The 20,063-nt window shown below is 45.6% G+C and overlaps 1 protein-coding gene across 2 annotated transcripts in view; it reads left to right on the top strand.

Moving 5' to 3' along the window:
* Positions 1 to 6,056: 6,056 nt before the first annotated feature.
* The window catches only part of PAPSS2 (3'-phosphoadenosine 5'-phosphosulfate synthase 2), a 31,400-nt gene continuing 17,393 nt past the window's right edge, over positions 6,057 to 20,063 (top strand). For both annotated transcript variants that reach the window (XM_030453490.1, XM_030453491.1), the window contains exon 1: positions 6,057 to 6,115. In XM_030453490.1, coding sequence (XP_030309350.1) covers positions 6,095 to 6,115 — 21 coding nt within the window. In that variant the 5' untranslated portion in view covers positions 6,057 to 6,094. The remainder of the gene's footprint in view (positions 6,116 to 20,063) is intronic.

The raw sequence follows: 20,063 nt of genomic DNA on the forward strand, positions 1-20,063 counted from the left end.
GCTGAGTGCAAAGACAACAGTACAGCTTTATGAGATCTGAGTGTTGAGCAGTCCTTGAAGGACAGGGCAAAAGATTGTCCCTGCTCTAAAAACAAGAGTGAAAGAAGTGCCTATATGATTGTACATTTTTCATTATTACCGTTTCTCTAAAGATTATGAGGATTTGCCACATATGGGTTTGCTGCGTGGGGCTGCCATCCCAGTGGCTGGGTCAGCGTCACTGTGAACCTTTTGATCTGTCATTTACAGATCAGAGTGACTGTAGGAAAAGTACAAGCCTGAGAGTGAGAATGAGTGGTTGTCACCCAGGCACAGTGCTTAACAAAGAAACAACCTGCAAATCCCAGATCTAGGCTGTTTAAAGTAGGTTCAGGTGGGTATATAGGCAGGGCACAGAGCATGTGCCCATCATTAGGAATCATGTGGAGCACTGAAGGTGGCCATTAAATTGTCCTGAGAGGAGGAGAAAGTTGTGAAGACATCAGCTTGTTAAAAGTGTTCTTTTTACCTTTGTTCTGCTGTCTGCTGGTGAGTTACAGAAGGGTGGAAAGATATTTAAGTCCTTAAGCTGGCATCTCCTGCTGCAATGATAGAAGACACTGATCATTATGATATTTTTCTCTTCTCCTTCCCCATTTTATTCTAGAATGAGAACAATGGTTTTTTTCCTCCTGACTTCTGGATAGTGCTTTAAAGATGGAAAGACCCAGGTCAGTGCAAAGCTTATTCCTGGCTTGGGCTCTCTATTGTGAAATCTTGGCAAACTGGTTCTGGTTTTGAACTTAGAGTTCCTGGCTGGCTGTTGAAGTTCACAACAGCAGTGGGTGTTGCCAATGCTGTAGGTTTCTGTGGTGGATTTGTTGTCACTTCTGGAGCTTTTGTTTATCTCCAGCAGCTTTTTTGAAAGTGGAGGATAATCCCACATGTTTAAATTATAGATCAGAAAAGGGAAAAAATGTTTCCTGCTCTCATTAAAAGGCCTAACTGCCTATGCCAGTAGCTAGTGGCCTACCAGCCTGTATCTCCAGTGATTCCAGCAAACTGTGCTTTGCTTTTGAAGTTTATTTCTGATTTGATGTCTTCTGAGGTTTCAGGGCCCCAGATTCAGACTTGACATACGCCAGATTCAAAACTATTTGTGAAAAGCCATGGGTGAAAGGTGATGTAGATAAGCTGGAACTGCTTGTTGGGGCAGTTCAGTAGCAGATCTGGTATCTTTGCAGACCGATGCCAAAGATATTATGTATTAAGTTAATTGATTGAATTATTTATTTTCAAAGGTACTGACCTTAATGCATGTGGTATTTGATGAGCAGAGTTTGTTAGACTTCTGGTGACAGAAGGACACTCCATTAGCTGGGGTGAAAACCTCTCCTGGGGCTTTGTTGTCTGTGCAACCAAAAGCTGATGAGCCTGGGTCTGCCTTCCTTAGGTGTTTTTTCACTTATTTCCCCCTTGGGATGCCTCCTGAGAGCTGTCTTTAGGGTATTTGTCTCCTGTAGGATCTCTTCTTCACTGCTTGCTGGTGGTGAGTGAAGTTGCCAAGTAAAGCTGTGGAAGCTGTGGAGCATTGAAGTGCAAGTGCTTCACTGATCACGTAGGAAAATGTCATCAGAACAAAGCCAGAGAAGCTGAGAACAAACAGTGCTGAAGATGATGACTTTGTCTGCATCACTTGAAAACTTAAGCAAGGTACTGAAGCTGAAGCCTTCATCTGCAGGTTCCCTGATGCTGGGAAAGCAAATAAACCAGAGCAGAGACAGTCCAGTGGTGGAGTAATTTGAGTGCCAGAAGGATCCCTCCTACAGCCAGCATGGCCTTGGAAAGCTCGGCTTCCATGGCACACAAATTGAAGCCTGGATAGCCTTCTTGCTTCCTCCATCCTTTGTTCCCTCTGTGCAATATGTACAACACAGAGCAGGCAGAAGGTGCAGAGGGAATGGTGTCACTGGTAACATGGCAGCTGAACTTTGGGCTCCTTATCCTCTTGCTAATTTGGCCAGTGGTTTTCCAGCTACATGTCAGCAAGGTAAGAGAACTCGTGCAAGGATCTAAGAATATGTAGTGTAAAATCAGGGACAGTCACCTCCCCCTTTCTGTCTTTCATGTGGAAGAACACTGTGAGGGACACCCCTTTGCTCCCATGATACTTGCCCAGTAGCTGCAGTACTTCAGGGGTTGATACCCTCCTATCAGCAAAATGCTTGTGGCCCCTTTTAACTTCCACCTCCACCACCTTGGAGGTGGGCAGAGAGCTGTGAGTGATGTTTCATTGTTGGTGAACTTGGTACACTGAACACTTTGCGGGGGGTATAGAGGAAACCAGTGGTGCCTGGCTTCCAAGCATTCATGTGAGTCTAAGCACTTTGGGGTAACTTTTTGGATTATGCTGGGATGGGAATTTTGATTAAGAATTTTGAACTGGGAAGATGGCTGTAGCAAATGTCTCACAAGTAGCTGCTCACTGGGCCTGTTTGATGAAGTTATATATATTTTGCTCTCTGTGGGTCCTGTTATTGTAACAGTACATTGCACAATGGGCTCTTAAGAGAGCTTTTTGTCTAGAGATTTATTGCCTCTTTGCAATCAGGGTGTCTGAGCAATACAGACTTTCCAAGGCAGTTCTAAATAATCCCTGTTTTGCATGCACAAGGGCAGACACCCTGATCATAACTTTCCTCTTGTCCATCCCAATAAGGAGAGGATCAAAAGTCTCCAGTCCTGCAAGCAGAGTGAGAATACCTGAAAATAAAAATATTCCCTGTAATTCTTTAGCATATGTAATAGGGCCCCAAAGTTACCAAACCGTTCCTGAAGCTGCTTTTCACCAAGCAGGGAGTTGAAATGCTCTTATTTTCTCATCGGGAGAGAGTTTTGACCCCCTTTGCTGTCATGCTGCTTTCCCAGCTGTGGCAGCCTGAAGTTCTTGCAGGTATTTAAATAGCCTGGTAAGTATAAAAATTGAGTATCATGTCTCTGCAGGTAAGTAACTAGATTTTTTTTTTTTTTAGCTTAATTTCTCATTCTGTTTCATGACTTACTTCCATGAAAAGGACACACAAATTAAAACTTGAGAAAATGGCCATATGTATTTAATTATTAGAAATTAATGTCACAGATGTTCATGTTATTTTCTGCATTGTGCTTGGGGAAACAGAAGAAAAAAAACCTTGCTCTTTTATATGCAAAATGTTTCTAATTTGCTCAAATTGTCAGGCAAGTTATGATCACCTTAATTCCTAGAAGGGAGATAACTCTGATGAAGTAAGAAATGAAGAGTGATGCAACAAGTGGAGATAAAAGTGACTTCTGGTCTGTCTCAATGATAGGTATCTATGGGAAGCATGGAGTTGTAACATGTTCTCAGTGCTATCTTTTCTGTTATGTTGCAACACAAGTTTTCTGTCTTTTCACTGACCTTCCTACTTTTCATTTTAACGAGAAAGAACTGTTTTGGTTTGGATTATTGTTTTGGTTTTTTTCCTTTAATTATGTCCTTACTGGAACCACTTGTGCATCAGGCCAGAATGGTCTGTGGTCTGTGGTTACAGAGGTCCCTCCTTCTTAATTTTCTTTTCACAAAGCCCTTTTTGCTGACCCTCTTTATTCAGGAAATGTATTTCTCCACTTGCTTTGGTTTGTTGGGCACCTTTTCAACCCTTTTTTGTCACTGAAGATACACAAAGAAAAGTAACACTGCATGTCTGTAAAGTTGTGAGTTTAAAATTCATCATACAAAAGGAGAATATAAAATGGTTTTTTTGCAACTAAACAAACAAACAAAACCAACACCTAAAATGCATAATAAATTCATCATATGTAATAACAGGCTATTCTATACTCCTGGATACAGAGACACAAGTACAATAAAAGCTGTGGTTAATCTGTAACCATCTGTGTTTCCCCTGAGATTTTATATGCTTTTCCTGCTAGGTCAGCATTGATTTGATAACTTCTGAAGCTCTCACATGAACAAATTTACTCAAATCTGTGTGCAAATAAAAGATGAGATGCTGACTCTGGTTGCTCTGATTCAGGCATAGCATAAAGTAGCTTCTGAGCAGCAGCTAAGCAGCCTTGGATAATGCTTGGATACCACCATTCTTGTGGGAGAGCTGAGCAGCTCATGCCATTTTGCTATGCACACCCAGAGTTACAGTCATTTAATGTGTCTTTTTATTTCCTCCAGTGGATGAGTTATAGCCTGTGTCCTGGCTAGGCAACAGTTGCAGGAGGGTTCCCTGTACCAGGATATTCTTTTCCAATGGATCATGTGTTTAGGCTTGTTTACCTATTCTTCCAAGCATGCTATATTGTTTTTATGGCAGAACTTAAACCTGCATCTGGACAGTCTAAAAAACAATCTAAGGAAATGCACAAAATAAGAGGTTCTCAAAAGTGACCCTGGTATTATTTTGCTGAGTTAATCCCAAGTGTAATACCATGGGTTTAATTGGCATTACACTGGGGATTATTCACTTGATACCTGATCACACTCTAATAGCTGCCTGGCTTCAGGAGCTGGATGAACAGGTGCTGCTTCTCTCCTTCCAGCCCCATTCCTTCACCACCACATTGTCCCTGCTCATCTTCCCCCACACTGGGCCCCATTTTTTCTCCAGCATGACTACATTTTAGGAACCCCATTTATTCCACTGTCTTTCCTTTAATATCTTCCTTGGTGTTTCCCATTTCCTGTTTGAAGGGTCCTTCTCCCATTTATCTCAGGGAGCTTTGCAAAATCCCATCATATTTTTATTTTTTTCCATCCAGGAGTTTAATTTAGGGCACCAGCATTTTAAACTGGTCTAGCAACTGCTCCGGTGGTTCAAGGGTTGGACTAGATGATCTCTGAGGTCCCTTCCAACCCGGCTAATTCTATGATTCTATGAAACTCAGCCAGAATCAAGGGCAGAGATGAAACAGGAGTATTTCTGTGCTGAAAGATGGGTATGGCTGCTGGTGAGTGTGTGATGAACAGGTACCAAGAGATGCCCACAACTCCCACACCCAAGGCAGGCTCCACATGCTCTCCTAGGTCTAATTAGAAGTGAGTTACCTCCTCCTAGAGGAGCAGCAGCACAGTTTGCACAGCTGTCCTCATAGCCCTGGGCTGAATTAATGGATGTGTGGGTAGAGGAAGTGGCCAGAAGAGAAGTGTCATACTGGATTGGGCTGTGCATCCTCAGGTGCACACAAATCATACGGTGCACAGAATTATGCACCCATGGGGAACATTTCTTCCTTCGTTACTGGCTCATAGGCTATCCCAAGGATGCAGTGTCGTTTCCCTCCACCAGGCTGCTGCTTGTCCTCCTGGTTCAGCCACATTCCAGGATTTGAGCATTTCCAGCGGCGGAAAACAGGTTTTCAGCAAAGCTTTGGACATGGGCATCTGTTCCCTCACCAGCTGAGCTTTATGTACCCATGAACTCCTATGTGTTTCTTTCTAACGTTCTTGGCTCTTTAGCCAAGTGCCCAGGGGCCAGCCTACAGCACTGCTGCTTTTCAGACATCATCCGAAAGGTGATTTTTTTAACTTCTTTTGGGATCCTATTCCTCCTCTTTCTCCATGATCACATAGGTGCTTCCTGGCCAGAAGCAGGACCACTGTCTGGCTGGATGAAGATGGCTCTCAGCCCAGAGGCATGGAGCTGGGCCAAACACACCCACCTGGGCAGCAGAATGTCCCCACTGCGTGCGGTGAAGGTGGGAAGCTGGATCAGCCTTCGGCTCAGGGTGCTATAGCTGAGGTCCAACTCAACTTTAAGGGAATTTTAGGTTCCTGCTGTTAATGCAGCGCGCTGGGGGGGTTGTCCCCGGGTGTCACCTCCCCGCAGTCCTCTGGGAGCCCCCACACTTCCATGGCTCTCTCCCAGCCCTGCGCCATCCACCTCAGAGCCCGCACCCCTGGGCTGCCCGCTGCCTCCTTCCCCTTCCCCGGGGTCTGCGGGCCCCCCCTGGCTGCGGGCCGGGCCGGAGGAGGAGGAGGAGACAGGGGCGGGCACAGGGTGAGAGGGGCCGGCTCAGGGCCGTGCTACGTGTCGCGGCAGCCCTTATAGCCCGGTACCCGCACGTCCCCGCCGCCGCCACCATGTCGAGCCGGGAGCGGACGGTAGGACCGCGCTGGGGGGGACGCGGAGTTGGGGGGTAGGGGCCGGGGCTTTTCTGGGGAAATGCTCTCCCCAGATCCCTGTCATCGCCGTTTACCCTTGGTGTGTGTGGGATACGCCCCGAGGTGGGCAGCGTTCCCCGGGCTCCCGCGGCTGAAAGGGATCGGTGCGTGGAGGGAACCGTCTGTCTGTCTGCTCGACGCCGGGGCCAGACCAAGTTTCCCTCCCGGGTCGTGGCCGTCGACGTTAAAATCATACTGTGACGGTGTCGAGGATGGATGGATGGATGGATGGATGGATGGATGGATGGATGGATGCCTTCGCCGCCGGTCGTTCTACTTTGGTGCGAAGGTGTAGGCGCGGTGCGTGTCCTGCCAGGGCTCGGCAGTCCCGCGGGGCAGTGATGCAGCCCTCCCCTGGTGACTTTCGGGCAGATAACGCTCTCCCGCACATGTCTCGTGTAGAAGATTGCCGACTTCACCGCTTGCCACCCCAATCCTTTTCCCCCACACCCTCCCCAGGTCCTTGCCCCAGCAGCGTCTCCGACAAGGCCGAAGGTTGAGGCAGCGAGAAGGCTGAGACGCCGCCTCCCTCGCAGCTTTTCGGGTCTCCTCCGGTGCCGTGTCCCACCCAGAGGGAGAAACTCCCGAGACAGCCGCCACCACCCCTCATCAGCTTTCGGTGTTGCTGCGGAGCCAGATTTTTTTAAAGAAAACGCAGCACCATACAGCAAAGAGGAAAAGAAATACCCATAACATAATTCAGTTGGAAATTAAAATTGCAAATCGCAGTCACAGCTAGAAAGTTTTCTGCTTGCCAGCTGCCCTCTCTTACTTCTTGGATTTAGGGATGTGAGAGCTGGCTTCACATGATGTTTTCCAGGTTTTAAATCAGAACCATAGGAAATCTTGAAGTGAGTCTCTCTCTAGCTACTTATGCTGGTTGATTTCATTTATTTATTTATTTTATTTATTACTATTTATTTATTTTGTTAATTTATTTTACTTCATACTTTCTTGAGATGGATTCAATGCATTTCAAACACACTAGTAATCTGTCTGGATAGGAATGTAACCAAAGCCTACCTGTGTGGCAAGGTGTTCTTGGAAACGTGAAAACATGTGGTTTAGAGATTATTTTAGGGAGAGGAGGTGCAATGTGTGAGCTGTTTATGGAAGTTTTGTTTATTGCTGTGACAGGAGAGAGGCATTACTGAACTTCCAGAATAATCCCTCTCCTTTGCCTCCACCCTGCTCTGGAAAAACGTCCTTTATAAGAAAGATTGTGGCTGAACTTCGTACCATGACTGTCAAAACAGATGCTGTCTGGTTGACAGTCGTAGGCGTATTTTCATGTGCTTATCTGCCAGGTATGTGGCAGAATGAGAAAAGGCATAATTTCACTCATTACAAGAGATTTTGGTAATTATGATGAAACCACGATGATATCCTGTTAGAGATCCTCCCTTTCTGTTGCCAGGGAGATGTGTTGCACAAAACAGAGATGAAATTTTTCTTTCTAATGCAGTCCCAGCGACTCCTTGGTTTCAACTGCCTCGAGTTGATCTCAAAGGCATGCAAGAAGACATTTCACTTTGGTAGGGGTCCCTTGATCAGCACAATTATTGCATGTACACAGACATGAATGCATTCAGTCTGAGTGTAGTTACACAGTGCACTTCAGAAGGGCTGAGGTATCAGCAGCACATTAGAGCTTTTTCCAAATACCTTTATTTGGAAGGTATTTTGCAGGTATATATGCAAATATATATATATATATATGCAAATATATATTTGCAGGTAGCAGCAGCAGCACAATGTTTTTCTGTGACTGGCAGATGGTATAGCTCAGAGGAGTTTTAACATGGTGGTGAATTTTTACCTTTTGTAGCTATGGTAGCCAAGATGGGTCCATTGGAAAATGAGTCATTTGTCCTACTGAGATCGCTATTAGTATGGCAGCTTGTCCTTCTGTTGCCCCTTCCTTAGTCCCTGTTTTTCATTCTCACGGTAATATGAATCCTTATTGCTGGTAAAATCTCAGTTTTTACCACTTATTCATAGCGCAAGTGATGTGTTAATCTTTCTCCTGCAGACAGGGCTTTGTGAGGCTGGTTGTTTCCATTTCTTTTCCAAGAATATATCTGAGTTTCCAGCATTTATTCCCTCTCTGAGTTTCATGGGTGATGTGGACTCACTTTCAACTTTCAAAAGGCACTGTTGTTCCAGCTGTTGTGAGACAGACTGGCTGTGGTGTTTGACTCTGTTCCTCATTTTGGAAACTGAATAATTATAAGCCCAGGATTCAAAACCCAAATTCAGCTTCAGTGTTCTCTGGAGTTTGAGGCTAGCTTGAGGGTGTTTTAACTGCACACCCATTTATTAATAGAAGCTTATGGTACAAGAAAACTTACTTTTTCCTACTTTTGCATGTGTTGTCCTTAAAAACAAAGAGGGCACTTGAATTCTGCTGAAGACCCAAGACTCGGTGTGCAGGAATTGCTCTTGCACTGGCTAGGATGGAAATGTTCACTTCTGCTCATGATGTTGCAAGAGGCCTCTACATGCCAGGCAGTGTCCTACCATTAATAGACTTTGTTGACAGAAGGCATTTGCAACTGCAAACAGCAGTCTGGGACTGTTGTTTTGGGGTGAAAAACTGTCTTTAGGAGTACCTTAAAGACTTAATGTTCCTTACACAGGCTTCCTGTGTGCCCCAGTGGTGAAATCCTGCCCTCAGGAGTAAGTATAGCATAAAGTACTTGCAGTGAGTAGTGCGGAGCTGTGGGACTGTCCTTGTTTATTGTGTGGGCTCTTGCACAGCACAGCATTCAGGGCTGAGTGGTTCTTTTAGCCTCATCAAAACAGCAGCTTATTCTCCCTACACCTGTGGTGCTGCTGGTATTCCTGCAGTTTTTTTCCTCTCCCCATCAAATAGTGTTTTTGTCATGAGCAGGAGAGTACAGATGATGCAGTATGCTCTGGGGAGAGGGCTTGACACAGAGCCCAGACTCATGGGCACAGCCCTGTCCTGGAAAGGCTGTCCCCTCACTGAGGTGACTGGCTGTGTGGCTTGTGTGTCCCCACCAGTGGATGGAAAGTGCAGCTCATCATATCCCATGGGATGGAGGTGTTCAGAGCCAGCTGCTGGAGCCCTGCCCTGGGCAGCAAGCAGATTCCTTCTCTTTCCCTGCTTTCTCTTTGAATGTCCTTACAGGTGCTTAGGGGAGAATGAAAGCCTGGTCCTAGAGCTGCCTTTTCCAGTGTAAGTGTTACTGCATTGTACCAATTGGAATGGGGTTAGTTCAATGGTGTTTCGGAAGTGGGGGTGGGGGGCCACAGGGGTGGCTCCTGTGAGAGGCTTCTGGAAGCGCCTTTGGTTCCAGTTCTGGCCCCACTTCTGCCCAAGGCTGAGCAGGTATGGGAAGCTGGATGTACCTCTGTGAGTAACATGTTCAAGAAAGGGAAAGCAAAACTGCAAAGATATAAATATATATGTATATATGAAAGACCAGGAGAGGAGAGGAGAGGAGAGGAGAGGAGAGGAGAGGAGAGGAGAGGAGAGGAGAGGAGAGGAGAGGAGAGGAGAGGAGAGGGGGAGGAGAGGGGGAGGAGAGGAGGAGAAGGAGAGGAGGAGGAGAGGAGGAGCAATGCCAGAGGCAGAGCAATGCCTTTGATGACACAAAGGTCAGTGGAGAAGGAGGACCCCCCCACACTGGGTACCAATAAATCTGTCATGGTTTTAGACAGTAACCAGGTGACAGATGCTCTCTGCTATTTCCCCACTACCCTTCCAGGGAAAGATGAAGAAAGAAATAAAGGAGACTTTAAGGCTGGAAAAAAACCTAGGGTAGGTTTAATGAAGTAGTGATAGTGAATTTCAAATATTTTTAAAAATATGTAAGTATGGAGCTCACCCTCCTCAGTTGGTAATTACTTTCCAACTGGAAAAGGCCTACACTGGACTTGGCAGCAGATGGGGGTGCCCAAGTCCAGGGTCTCAGTGACAATTTGCAACAATCTGCTTGGGAAGGCAGAAGGTGACCTGTTTTGGTGAGTGATGTTCTTCTCTGGTAAGGAACTGATGAAGAGGGGCAAACAGACCCTGACCCAGCCAAAGAAGCCACCAGAGAATCCTCTTGGGAGCCTTTTTTATGCTGAGCACCATGGGAAGCAATACTGTGATGGGTCCATTTGGATCACCCAAACCATCCTCTCCTCCCCATAGGCACAGCTGCTCTCCCTTGTCACTGCCACATCAATGGGCTGGCAGTTGGTGGTGGGTTTTTTGCTGAAAGGGTTTTTTCCATCCTGGTCTTCTCAAACCAGGACACACTGTCATCTGTCTGGCCTTGTAACAGTGTTCCCAGGAGGCTGAATGACATGGCTCGTGGCAGCCCTCACTTTCACCAGGATGCACTTTTGGGAGCCCCAGTGGATCACAAAGCTGTAACTGCCCATAGTTCAGTTTTGTTTGTGTAGGGCTTAGATGCACAGTTAGAAATTATGTGGTCTTATTTGAATATAAGTTAACATGTAAAAATAATAAAGATTACTTCTTTAAAAAGTTATTTAAAGAGAAGGAAAAAAAACCCACACAATCAGATGATAGCCCCAAGGAAAAATGAAGAGGCTTAGGTTTTTTTGCCTAAAAGCTGTTCTCATGTTGAAAAATCTCAAGGCACAGAGCAGAGTTCAGATGGACTGAGTGATATCACAGACTGTGCAGGAACTTAAATACAGCTCCATCAGTTTAATTGCAAACCATTCTGAAAAAAAAAAAAAAAAAAAAAGTTTAACAAAACCCCCCCAAACCATGCATCCATCTCCTCGCATGCTTATTCTTTACTATTGCCTTGAACACAAAGACCAAAACATCTTTTAGGATGTTTATGCTCAAAGCAGTTCTCAGTAGTTCATCACAGTGACACTTGAACAGGCTACCCTTGATTTTGGGGAACTGGTGTGGTTTGGTCTGGGTTGAACTACTCACGACATGCTTCTGATTTTTTTTTTTATCCAACAATTCAGAAGTCTTGTGTTTACAGCTGTGATTTTTTTTATGAAACTCTAACTCATTATGCCATGAAACTAAAAGGTGATTGTTTTCTAGTTGCTCATTGTATGCTTAGTGTTCCTTGCTTTATTTTCTTTTTTGTTGTTGTTGTTGTTTATACCTCTTTTTTTGAAGGTTGTGGAAAGATCAGCAGATGAACTATCTCAATATACTGTTATTTCAACATTTTTTTTCCTATGGCTCTCTCCCCTTTTCTTGCTATTTCTTTTGAAGTCCTTCCCTATTAAGTTACCTTTCCAGTCCGTTGCCTCCACCTTACTGTTTCATTAGCTTGGGCCATCAGTGTGCCAGACTGGTGTTTATTAACCATTCTGTAAGAGCAGGAATGTTCAATTTGGAGAATTTTCAGGGAAGAAAAGCCAGAAAAAATACCAGACTTCTAAACAAAAATGCTGTTTTCTTTCCATGGTTCTGGGGGGCTGAGTACTCCGGGGGATGGGGAACAAAATCAACCCCAGAAGCTTTGAGTTGAGGACCTTATAGCAGACCTTCCCTGAGTGCAAGAAGGTTTGTTTGGTGTCCCCTGGTTGTGCTGTGGCAACAGGAGCAGCAAGGAATGTTTTCCAGGAGGCTGCATGGACAGAGCATCTCCCAGGACTGTAGGTTTGCATGTGGAAAAGTGGAAGGGTGTTTGTGTGGTTCCTGCCTGAACACCACTTCCTCCCGAGGGAAGCAGGTAGGTCAGGCCTGATCCCTGCTGGTGTGCTCAGAGGTTAAACTTCTGCTTTCCCAACAGGGCAAGTGGCTCTTCTGGGCTTCTCTTCATCTCCCAGGGGCCTCATTTGGTGACACAGTGGGTGACAGTTGTTGGTGGCCAGGGCACCTGAACCCAACCATAATTTCTCCAGCTTCAAGATGAAGTCCTTTGATTAAGTGTGTTGCTTCCTCATGGTTTTCCGATTGCACCAATTAAATCACAGCCAGTTACTAAGCTGAGCCAAAACCCCATAACTCAGGTATAGGTTTTCATCTATACTCTTCTTGGGCAACACCTACAAGTGGTTTTAGGCAAGGCAACAAATGATTAAAAAAACCCCATGTTCCCCAGACATGTGCACTGCAGCTGCAGCTTAGATTTGGGCCTCCAGGATTTTGTTTTTCTGGAGGGTTTTCAAGAGAAGTACTGGCATGCTAGCACTTTATTTTTTTATTTTTTTTTTTTAATGGGCTGATATTGATTCTGACTGGTGTCTTTAAATAGCCTTTAAAATGAAAAGCCCTCATCTATATGGAACCAAGTGTTTTAGATAAAGTTGCAACTGTACATGCCCACAAAAGATAAGTTGACGTGCAGGGCCCATATTAATGATCCTGATGATAAGCCCTGCCTTGAACTTGTACTTTGGTCACAGTGCTCATACACTTTGGCATCTCAAAAGTCCATTAAGAGAAATGGCATGTAATTAAGGTTACTGTTTATTAATTTACTATTATTGTGAATGGGGTGAGTAATGATTATCTCTGATTTAGCTCTGAATCACAGCTGTAGGAAGTGAGAAATGGTTCCTTAATGGTCTCACAGCTTAATAATTTCTAAGTGAAAATTTACTTGTAGTGTATTATTAACAAAAGGAGAGATGTAAAAAAGCCTGATCAAGGAGGAGCTGAGCGTGGATGTGCGTCACAGAATGGGATGCAAGGAAGTTGGGATTTTGCCTGTAGGACTGGTTGCTCACAGCTAGTCCTGCCTCCTGTCACTCACAGCACAAGCCTTTTGCATTTACTTACAGCTTGGCTTGGTTACAATTATGTGCGTTTAAAGTTTATCTGCTGAGCGGGTGCCAAAATGTGTTGGCCTGTTTGGAGAGCAGAGCTTGAGAAAAGAGATAGTTTGTGTAAATTTTATTTTACTGTTTTTAAAGGTGGCTTCTCTTTAGATGCAGCACTTTGGGATTTCTTGAGATGAGGGGTTTTTTGTGCATCTTTGGAAAAGGACCATTCATGTTCTACATTTCCAAGACTTTCTGACCTTGAGGTCTTTGTGGTCTTTGCAGCCTCTTTGGCAGAACAAAATGTTTTCTTTGATATCAAACCATTTTTTCAGCTTTCCATTGTGCAAAAAGCACAATCCCCTCACAATGGGTGGAAGGTCATTTTTCAGGCCTGCCCAGCCCTTCTGATGGGAAGATCATTTGTTTGTGTGTTGCCAGTAGGTGTGGGAAGAGGGAAGAAACTCTCATTTTAGAGGGAAGAAACTCTCATTTTAGAGGAAATTGCTACTGCAGGATGAAGAGCTGCCTGCTTGCCTCTGCCAGGGAGCCTGGGCATGATGCTGGGTGAGGGCACCTCAGCTGTGGCTGGAGCAGCTCATTGCATCTGCTCCCATCCTTTGAAAGCTGGTCTGAGACCATGGGGATAGATGTGTAGAGCGCTGTGCTCTTGGAGATGCAGCCTGAAGTCCATAGGAGCTGCTCTTCAAATGTGTCATTTTTATAAGGCTTAAATATTGCAGGAGGCCAAGTCTTCATCTTGGTGTTTGCCTCACTCTCTGCTGTTCTTCTGTGGCTGTAAAACTGGGGAGAGACACTGGGAGTTTGCATGAGCATTTGAGGAACCAAGGCAAATGTCAGTGTCTTTTTACCATCCTTTGAGTAGCATGTGATGATTAAGGGTTGTGCCTACACCTGGTTTAGGGAGGGGTGAAGGAAGGGCTAAATAGCCATTCCTTCAAGAAGAGTACATCATCATTCTTGGTGCTGACTTACTTAAAGGGTCTGGGTAACCCCATGTGCACTCAGGGGATTAGCAGACTGTCTTCCAGCTTGTATGGGTCAGATGCACTGGGAGGTGGGGCAGGAAACCTTCATCCTGGTGTCTTCAAACTGGAGTCCTCTCAACTTGGACTTGGCAGACGCAGCTTGTTCTGTAGGGTGGCATGGCTGATGATACCACCATGAACACAACCCTGCCTTCAGCCACCAAAAGTAGTGAGGGGGCTGAGGAGGTACTGAGCAAGGGGAAAGTCTTTTTGACCCTGTCTGGAGATTCCAGCAGCATCCAAGAGTGGGGGCCAGCTAAGAGTTTGACTGGGACACTGTGGTGCATAGTCCCAGCTTCCATTGATTTATGACTCCAGATACTGGAGGCCGTGCCTTTCTTCCTCATAGTTCTTGATGAACTTTCCTTCCACGAATTCATCTTAATGATTTTTGCCAGCCAAGTGAACTTTTGGCCTGCTCAATGAAGTTCTTCTGTTTATCCGGGTGCTGTGTGCTGGTTCTGGCTGTGTTTTCCTGCAGTCCTTCCTGCTGCTGCTTTTGCACTTTACAAACATTAAAACCAAATTCAGAGGTGGAGAGAAATCTCCTGTGGCTTGTTGTCCACCACTGAAAGTTACAAAGTCAAGTGCACAGGTTAGAAGATGCCAGGTTCAAGACTGTGTCCATCTTGGACAGTGAATGAAGCAGAAACAGGCAGTGTCCTGTAGCTAAGAGATGCAACAAAGTAAATTATTTAATTTAAATATATATATTTTAAAATCTGATGAAGCTACTTGAATTGAAGGTCCTTTGTAGCTCCCACTGCTTCTGAAACTGCCAGAACTTCTCAAAAGGTACAGGCTTTCTTTCCTGAGAGGGAGATGATGGATATGTTAAAAACAGGTAACTTGTACCTGTATCAATGAGAGTCAAGATGGGCTCCATTCAGCCTGTCCTAGCTTGGAGAAGGGAACGAGTTTCTGCTTTCCCTGCTTAGCAGAAGATGGAGCTTGTGTCCCCCTCGCCTGCTCATAGCTGTGGTTAGATGTTGGCTTCCAAGTTTGAGAACCTATTGGAAACTGAGCTCAGAGGGACCCAAAACTTCTTAATGTGGCTTGCTCTGTTTTGTGCTGTCATACCCATTCATCTTTTAAAGGTAAGTTGGTCACAATCTGCTTGCTTGAACTAATTCCTGAGGCTCTCTAAGGGAATGATTTTGATGAAACAGGATGTATCTCTGACACATGGGCTCCTGGTGTTTACTGGAGGACCCTCCAGGCAAGCCACATGGTATCTCTGGACAGGAGAGCTGGTGGGTTTGGTTGTACCTTGTACCTTATGAACAAAATTTAGCTCAGCTGACAACCTCCAGATGCTATACTGCAAGTTTTTATTTGCATGGTACTTGGTGCAGGAATCCTGTCTGCCCATCTTGCTTGTCTGAATGGACAAGGTGCCTGACTTGCCATACTAAGACATAGGACATATGCAATGGCTTCTTTACCATAGAGAGCCACAACCCATTTAATTCCTAAATCTCATATTCAAGGGAAAAAAAATTACATGTAAATGCAATTCCTACCTGGAAATTGTGTTTATAGCAGCCATGTGTACTGGGTAGTTTCTACTGGTAGGGGAGTGATGGTGTGCTGCCCTGTTCTGGTGCAGCATTTCATAGATGCCTGCTGAGCTGGCTGTAGGTCATGTCTTTATGCACCACTGGCTGATGTTTACAAAATGAGCATGAGCTGAAAGGGGTGGGAGATGTGATGGCTGGAGGCTGTCTCTGGCACAGCAACCACGAATTGTTAGAGTTCTCCGTTCTTAGAGAGCCCAGGAGAAGGGATAGCAGAGCTGCTCCTCTGGGTTTCCAAAGGGCAAACTTTACCCTCTTCAACAGACAGGAGCCATAATCCCTTGGGAATCTGTTCTGAAGGGTATAGAAGTCCAGGAAGGCTGAAGGCTCTTCAAGAAGGAAGTCTTGAAGGCCCAGGAGCATCCATCCCCGTGTACTGTAAGGCCAGCCAGCAGCACAGAAGAACAGCCTGGATGAAAAGCTCTGTTTGGCTCTCAAGGAGAAAAGGAGAATTTGTGACTTTTGGAGGAAGGGGCAGGCCACTCATGAAGACTACAAAAATGCTGTGGGGCTATGCAGGGAGAGAATTAATAAAGTCCAAAGCCCAACTAGAAATTAATCTGGCCTGCATGGTTAAGGATAACAGGAAAAGCTTTTATAAATGCATTAAAAAAAAGAAAGACCAGGAAGACCCTCCATCACCTAATAGATGCAGGAGGGAACATAGTGACAAAAGATGAGGGAAAGGCTGAGGTGCTTAAAGACTTCTTCACTTCGGTCTTTAGTAGCAGGACCAGTTGCATTCAGGGAATCCAACTCCCTGAGCTAGGGGAGAGGAACCAGGTGCAGAGTGATCCCCCCCATAATCCGGGAAGTGACCTGCTGTACCATGTGGATGTGCACAGATCTATGGGATACACCCAAGAGTGCTGAAAGAGCTGGCAGGGTTGCTCACCAAGACACTTTCCACAATTCATCAGCAGTCCTGGCTCGCTGGAGAGTTACCAGAAGATTGCAAAACTGCCAGTGTAATCCCTATATATAGGAAGGGATGGAAGGATGATCCAGGAAATGACAGGCCTGTTTATTTGATTTCAGTACTGGGGAAGCTGATGGAGCAGATCACCCTGAGTACCATTATGGGGTACACACAGAACAACCAGGTCATCAGGCCCCGTCAGCATGGGCTCATGAAGGGCAGGTCCTGTTTGCCTAACATCATTTTCCCCACATCATTTTCCTAGAGGATGCTGCTCATGGCTTGGATGGATTAGAAACTGGTTGTATTGCTGGGTCCAGAGAGATGTGCTGAATGGAATAAAATCCAGCTGGTGGCCAGTCACAAGTGATGTCTTCCAGGGCTCAGTGCTGGGGCCACTCCTATGTAACATCTTTTTTGATGATTTGGATGAGGGGATAGAGTGCACCCTCAGTAAATTTGCAGATGTCACTAAGTTGGGTGGGGTGTTGATCTGCCCAAGGATAGGGAGGCTCTGCAGAGGGATCCAGACAGGCTCCATCCATGGGCTGAGGCCAATTGCATGAGTTTCAAAAAGGCCAAAATGTCAGGTCCAGCACTTCAGCCTCAACAACCCCCAGCAGCACTACAGGCTTGGGGATGAGTGTCTGGAGAGCTGCCCAGCAGAGAGGGACCTGGGGGTGCTGACTGAGAGCTGTCTGAACATGATCCAGCAGTGTGCCCAGGTGGCCAAGAAAGCCAACACCATCCTGGTCTTCATCAGGAAAGGTGTGACCAGCAGGACCAGGGAGGTGATCCTGCTCCTAAATTTGGCTTTAGTGAGGCTGCACCTCAAGCACTGAGTTTGGGCACCACAGTATCAGAAGGACACAGAGGTGCTGGAGAGGGTGCAGAGAAGGGCAGCCAGGCTGATCAGGGGTCTGGAGAACAGGGCTTATGAGGACAGGTTGAGGGAACTGGGGCTGCTCAGCTTGGAGAAGAGGAGATTGAGGGCAGACCTCATTGCTCTTTACAACTACCTGAAAGGAGGTGGTAGTGAGGCAGATGTTGGCCTCTTCTCCTTGGTGACCAGTGACAGGACAAGAGGAAACGGGGTCAAGCTCTGCCAGGGAGGTTCAGGGTGGATATTAGAAAAAAACTCTTCACAGAAAGAGTGGTTAAATGTTGGAAAAGGCTGCTCAGGGAGGGAGTGGAAGCACCATCCCTGGAGGTTTACAGAGGGTGGGTAGATGAGGTGCCACAGTGGGTGGTTTTGTGGTTAGGGGGTTTAGGGCAGTTGGCTGGACTTGATGAGCTTGGAGGTCTTTTCCAACCTTGATGATTCTATGATTCTGTGATTCTAAGGTGTGCAGTAAGGTAACACTTTGGGTACTTGAAACTCCCACTTTCCCATCTGGACCTGCAGCCCAGGCTCTGCATTGCCATGGTGGCAGATCAGGAGCTGAAACTGGCAAAATTTCCCAGATAGCTCTGTCTTGGTGGGTTTTTTCCTGGGAAAGAGTGAAACTTTATTTTGAGACATTTATCACTTTAGTCCATTCAATGAATCTAACTCAAGTTTGCAAAAAGTTTAAGTTTACTGTTACAAGGGCTGAATGGGGACTTCAGACACTCTGTGGTTTCTCCATCATTCTTCAGTAATAAATTTTTGCTTCCACAAGCAAAACCCCCTTCTTCCATCTCTCCTTTCATTTTGAATGTGACAGTTTTACTTTTCTGCCACAAGTGACTCTTTCACAGGTTTTTTTCCCCCCTTTCTGGTGATGAACACTATCTTTTCCATGATGTCAACTTCCCCATTTACAAGAGGAGCCATTGGGATTGCCCTGGTATAAGAAATCAACCTTTAAAGGTTAACCTTTAAAGAAAAAAGCCACATAAACTTAATTTGTATGGATCAAATTCAACCGATAGGACAGAAGATTATTTATTTTTATTTTTAGTAAGATGTCAGGATTTGGGAGGGGATTTAAACTTTAGTGTGGTCATTCTCCAGAGGCTTAAGCAAGTGCTTAACTTCAAATCTGAAAGCTTGCTTCATCATTTTATAATTTTAAAAACCTATTTTATCATTTTCCAATGTGATCAGCTGAAAAATTTTTGAAAGTGTCTATGTTATTTATTTATTTATTTATTTTCCTCCAGGAGACATGTCCAGGCTGCAGTACCAAAACAAGGCATGTATGAAATGCTTGACTGGAAAAAAAAATTAATCACATTATCTCATGTGAGATAGCCCTATAAATAAAAATGCAGATGAAGGAGTCCTGATCCTACCTTCACTGTTGGGTCAGGGCATTCCCAGGGCTTCTGGCTGAGTGCTGACTGTGTTTGTACAAGGTTGGTCCTCCAGCTAAGTGAGCCAGGTGGCTGAGTTGATGTGCCCTTAATAGTTCTGAGATGCAGGAGGGTTTCTCCACTGGCACTGTTTGTGGCTTATGTGTCCTGTGTTTTTGGGAGGCAGTTCCTCTCTGGAGCAGGATATTGCTGTAGCCTGCCCCAGGCCATGGCTCTTGGGCCCCCTCCAGCACTCTGCTTGTTCAAGCTGCAGCAAGCAGATGTACTCCTGCAATAGCAGAGAGGAATTAAGGGCATGATAAAGAATTTTTTTTGCCGTCACAATGACCAGGGCCATTTTCTAATAAATCTTTCCTCCTGTGACACTGGTGAGCTCTGCCCTCTGTGGATGGCTGAGCAAGGGTTGGCCTGAGGATGTTTTCCCTGAATGTCCTGCTCAGCTCCTGTCTCTCCTCCTGTGTTTCCACCCCTTGGCTGAGGCATGTGCGTCTCACCCTGCTCCCATTTGTATTGCAGCCATGTAGATGCTGGCTAAAGAAATGGGTGGGTGAGGGCAGGAGGAGATGCTGCCTTTGTCCAAGGTCCACAATTTTATATTTTTTAATTTCTACTGGAAGACATCGAATTATCTGTGTAATTCATCAGGACAGCCCTCGATGTTGTTCATGTTATCCACGTTGTACATTTTCTATTAATAGTCCAGTGGTTCTGCTCTGAAAACATCAGCTGTGGTTAGGAGAGGTTCCCCAGGTATGGTGCACGTAGCTCTCAGGTGGGAGAAGATGCTCTCTGCTGACACCTCTCCTGTGGGAAGCCAAAGCCAATCTTCAATGTATGTGTGCAAGCACAGATTCTCCCTTTCAGGGCCAAATCCTTCAGGAAGAGCTGAGGTTACTTTTTCAGATGCTACCAATTGAGAAGCAGTAGTTCTCAGAATAGAGGGCAGTCATGGTTTCTAGTTTCCAACAGGTCTGTGCTATAGTGGACTCTCTTGTCTCGGGGGGCCCATGTCTTATCCTCCTGAAGGAAAAGTGTCCTGCCTCTGCCTGCAACCTGCTCTCACAAAGCAGGGGAACATCGTGTCCCATCAGGGTGGTGGCCAAAAAAACTTGTTCTGTTTGGAAGCCAGGGCAGGAGATCAGTCAAGCCTGATCATAAAGACATTTGAGATCTTGGTGTCTTCCAGTTTGTCAGCCTCATTTGTCAGCCTCAAAGATTTATTTGAAGGTAGGGCCAAAAGCAGAGCTAGGATTTGGCTTCTCAGTCTGCTCAGCCTCAGCAGAAAGTCTGGAACTATGTTTTTATTTTTTTCTCATTTCCTG

The sequence above is a fragment of the Calypte anna genome, chromosome 6 (assembly GCF_003957555.1).
Source record: "Calypte anna isolate BGI_N300 chromosome 6, bCalAnn1_v1.p, whole genome shotgun sequence".
Classification (NCBI taxonomy): domain Eukaryota; kingdom Metazoa; phylum Chordata; class Aves; order Apodiformes; family Trochilidae; genus Calypte; species Calypte anna.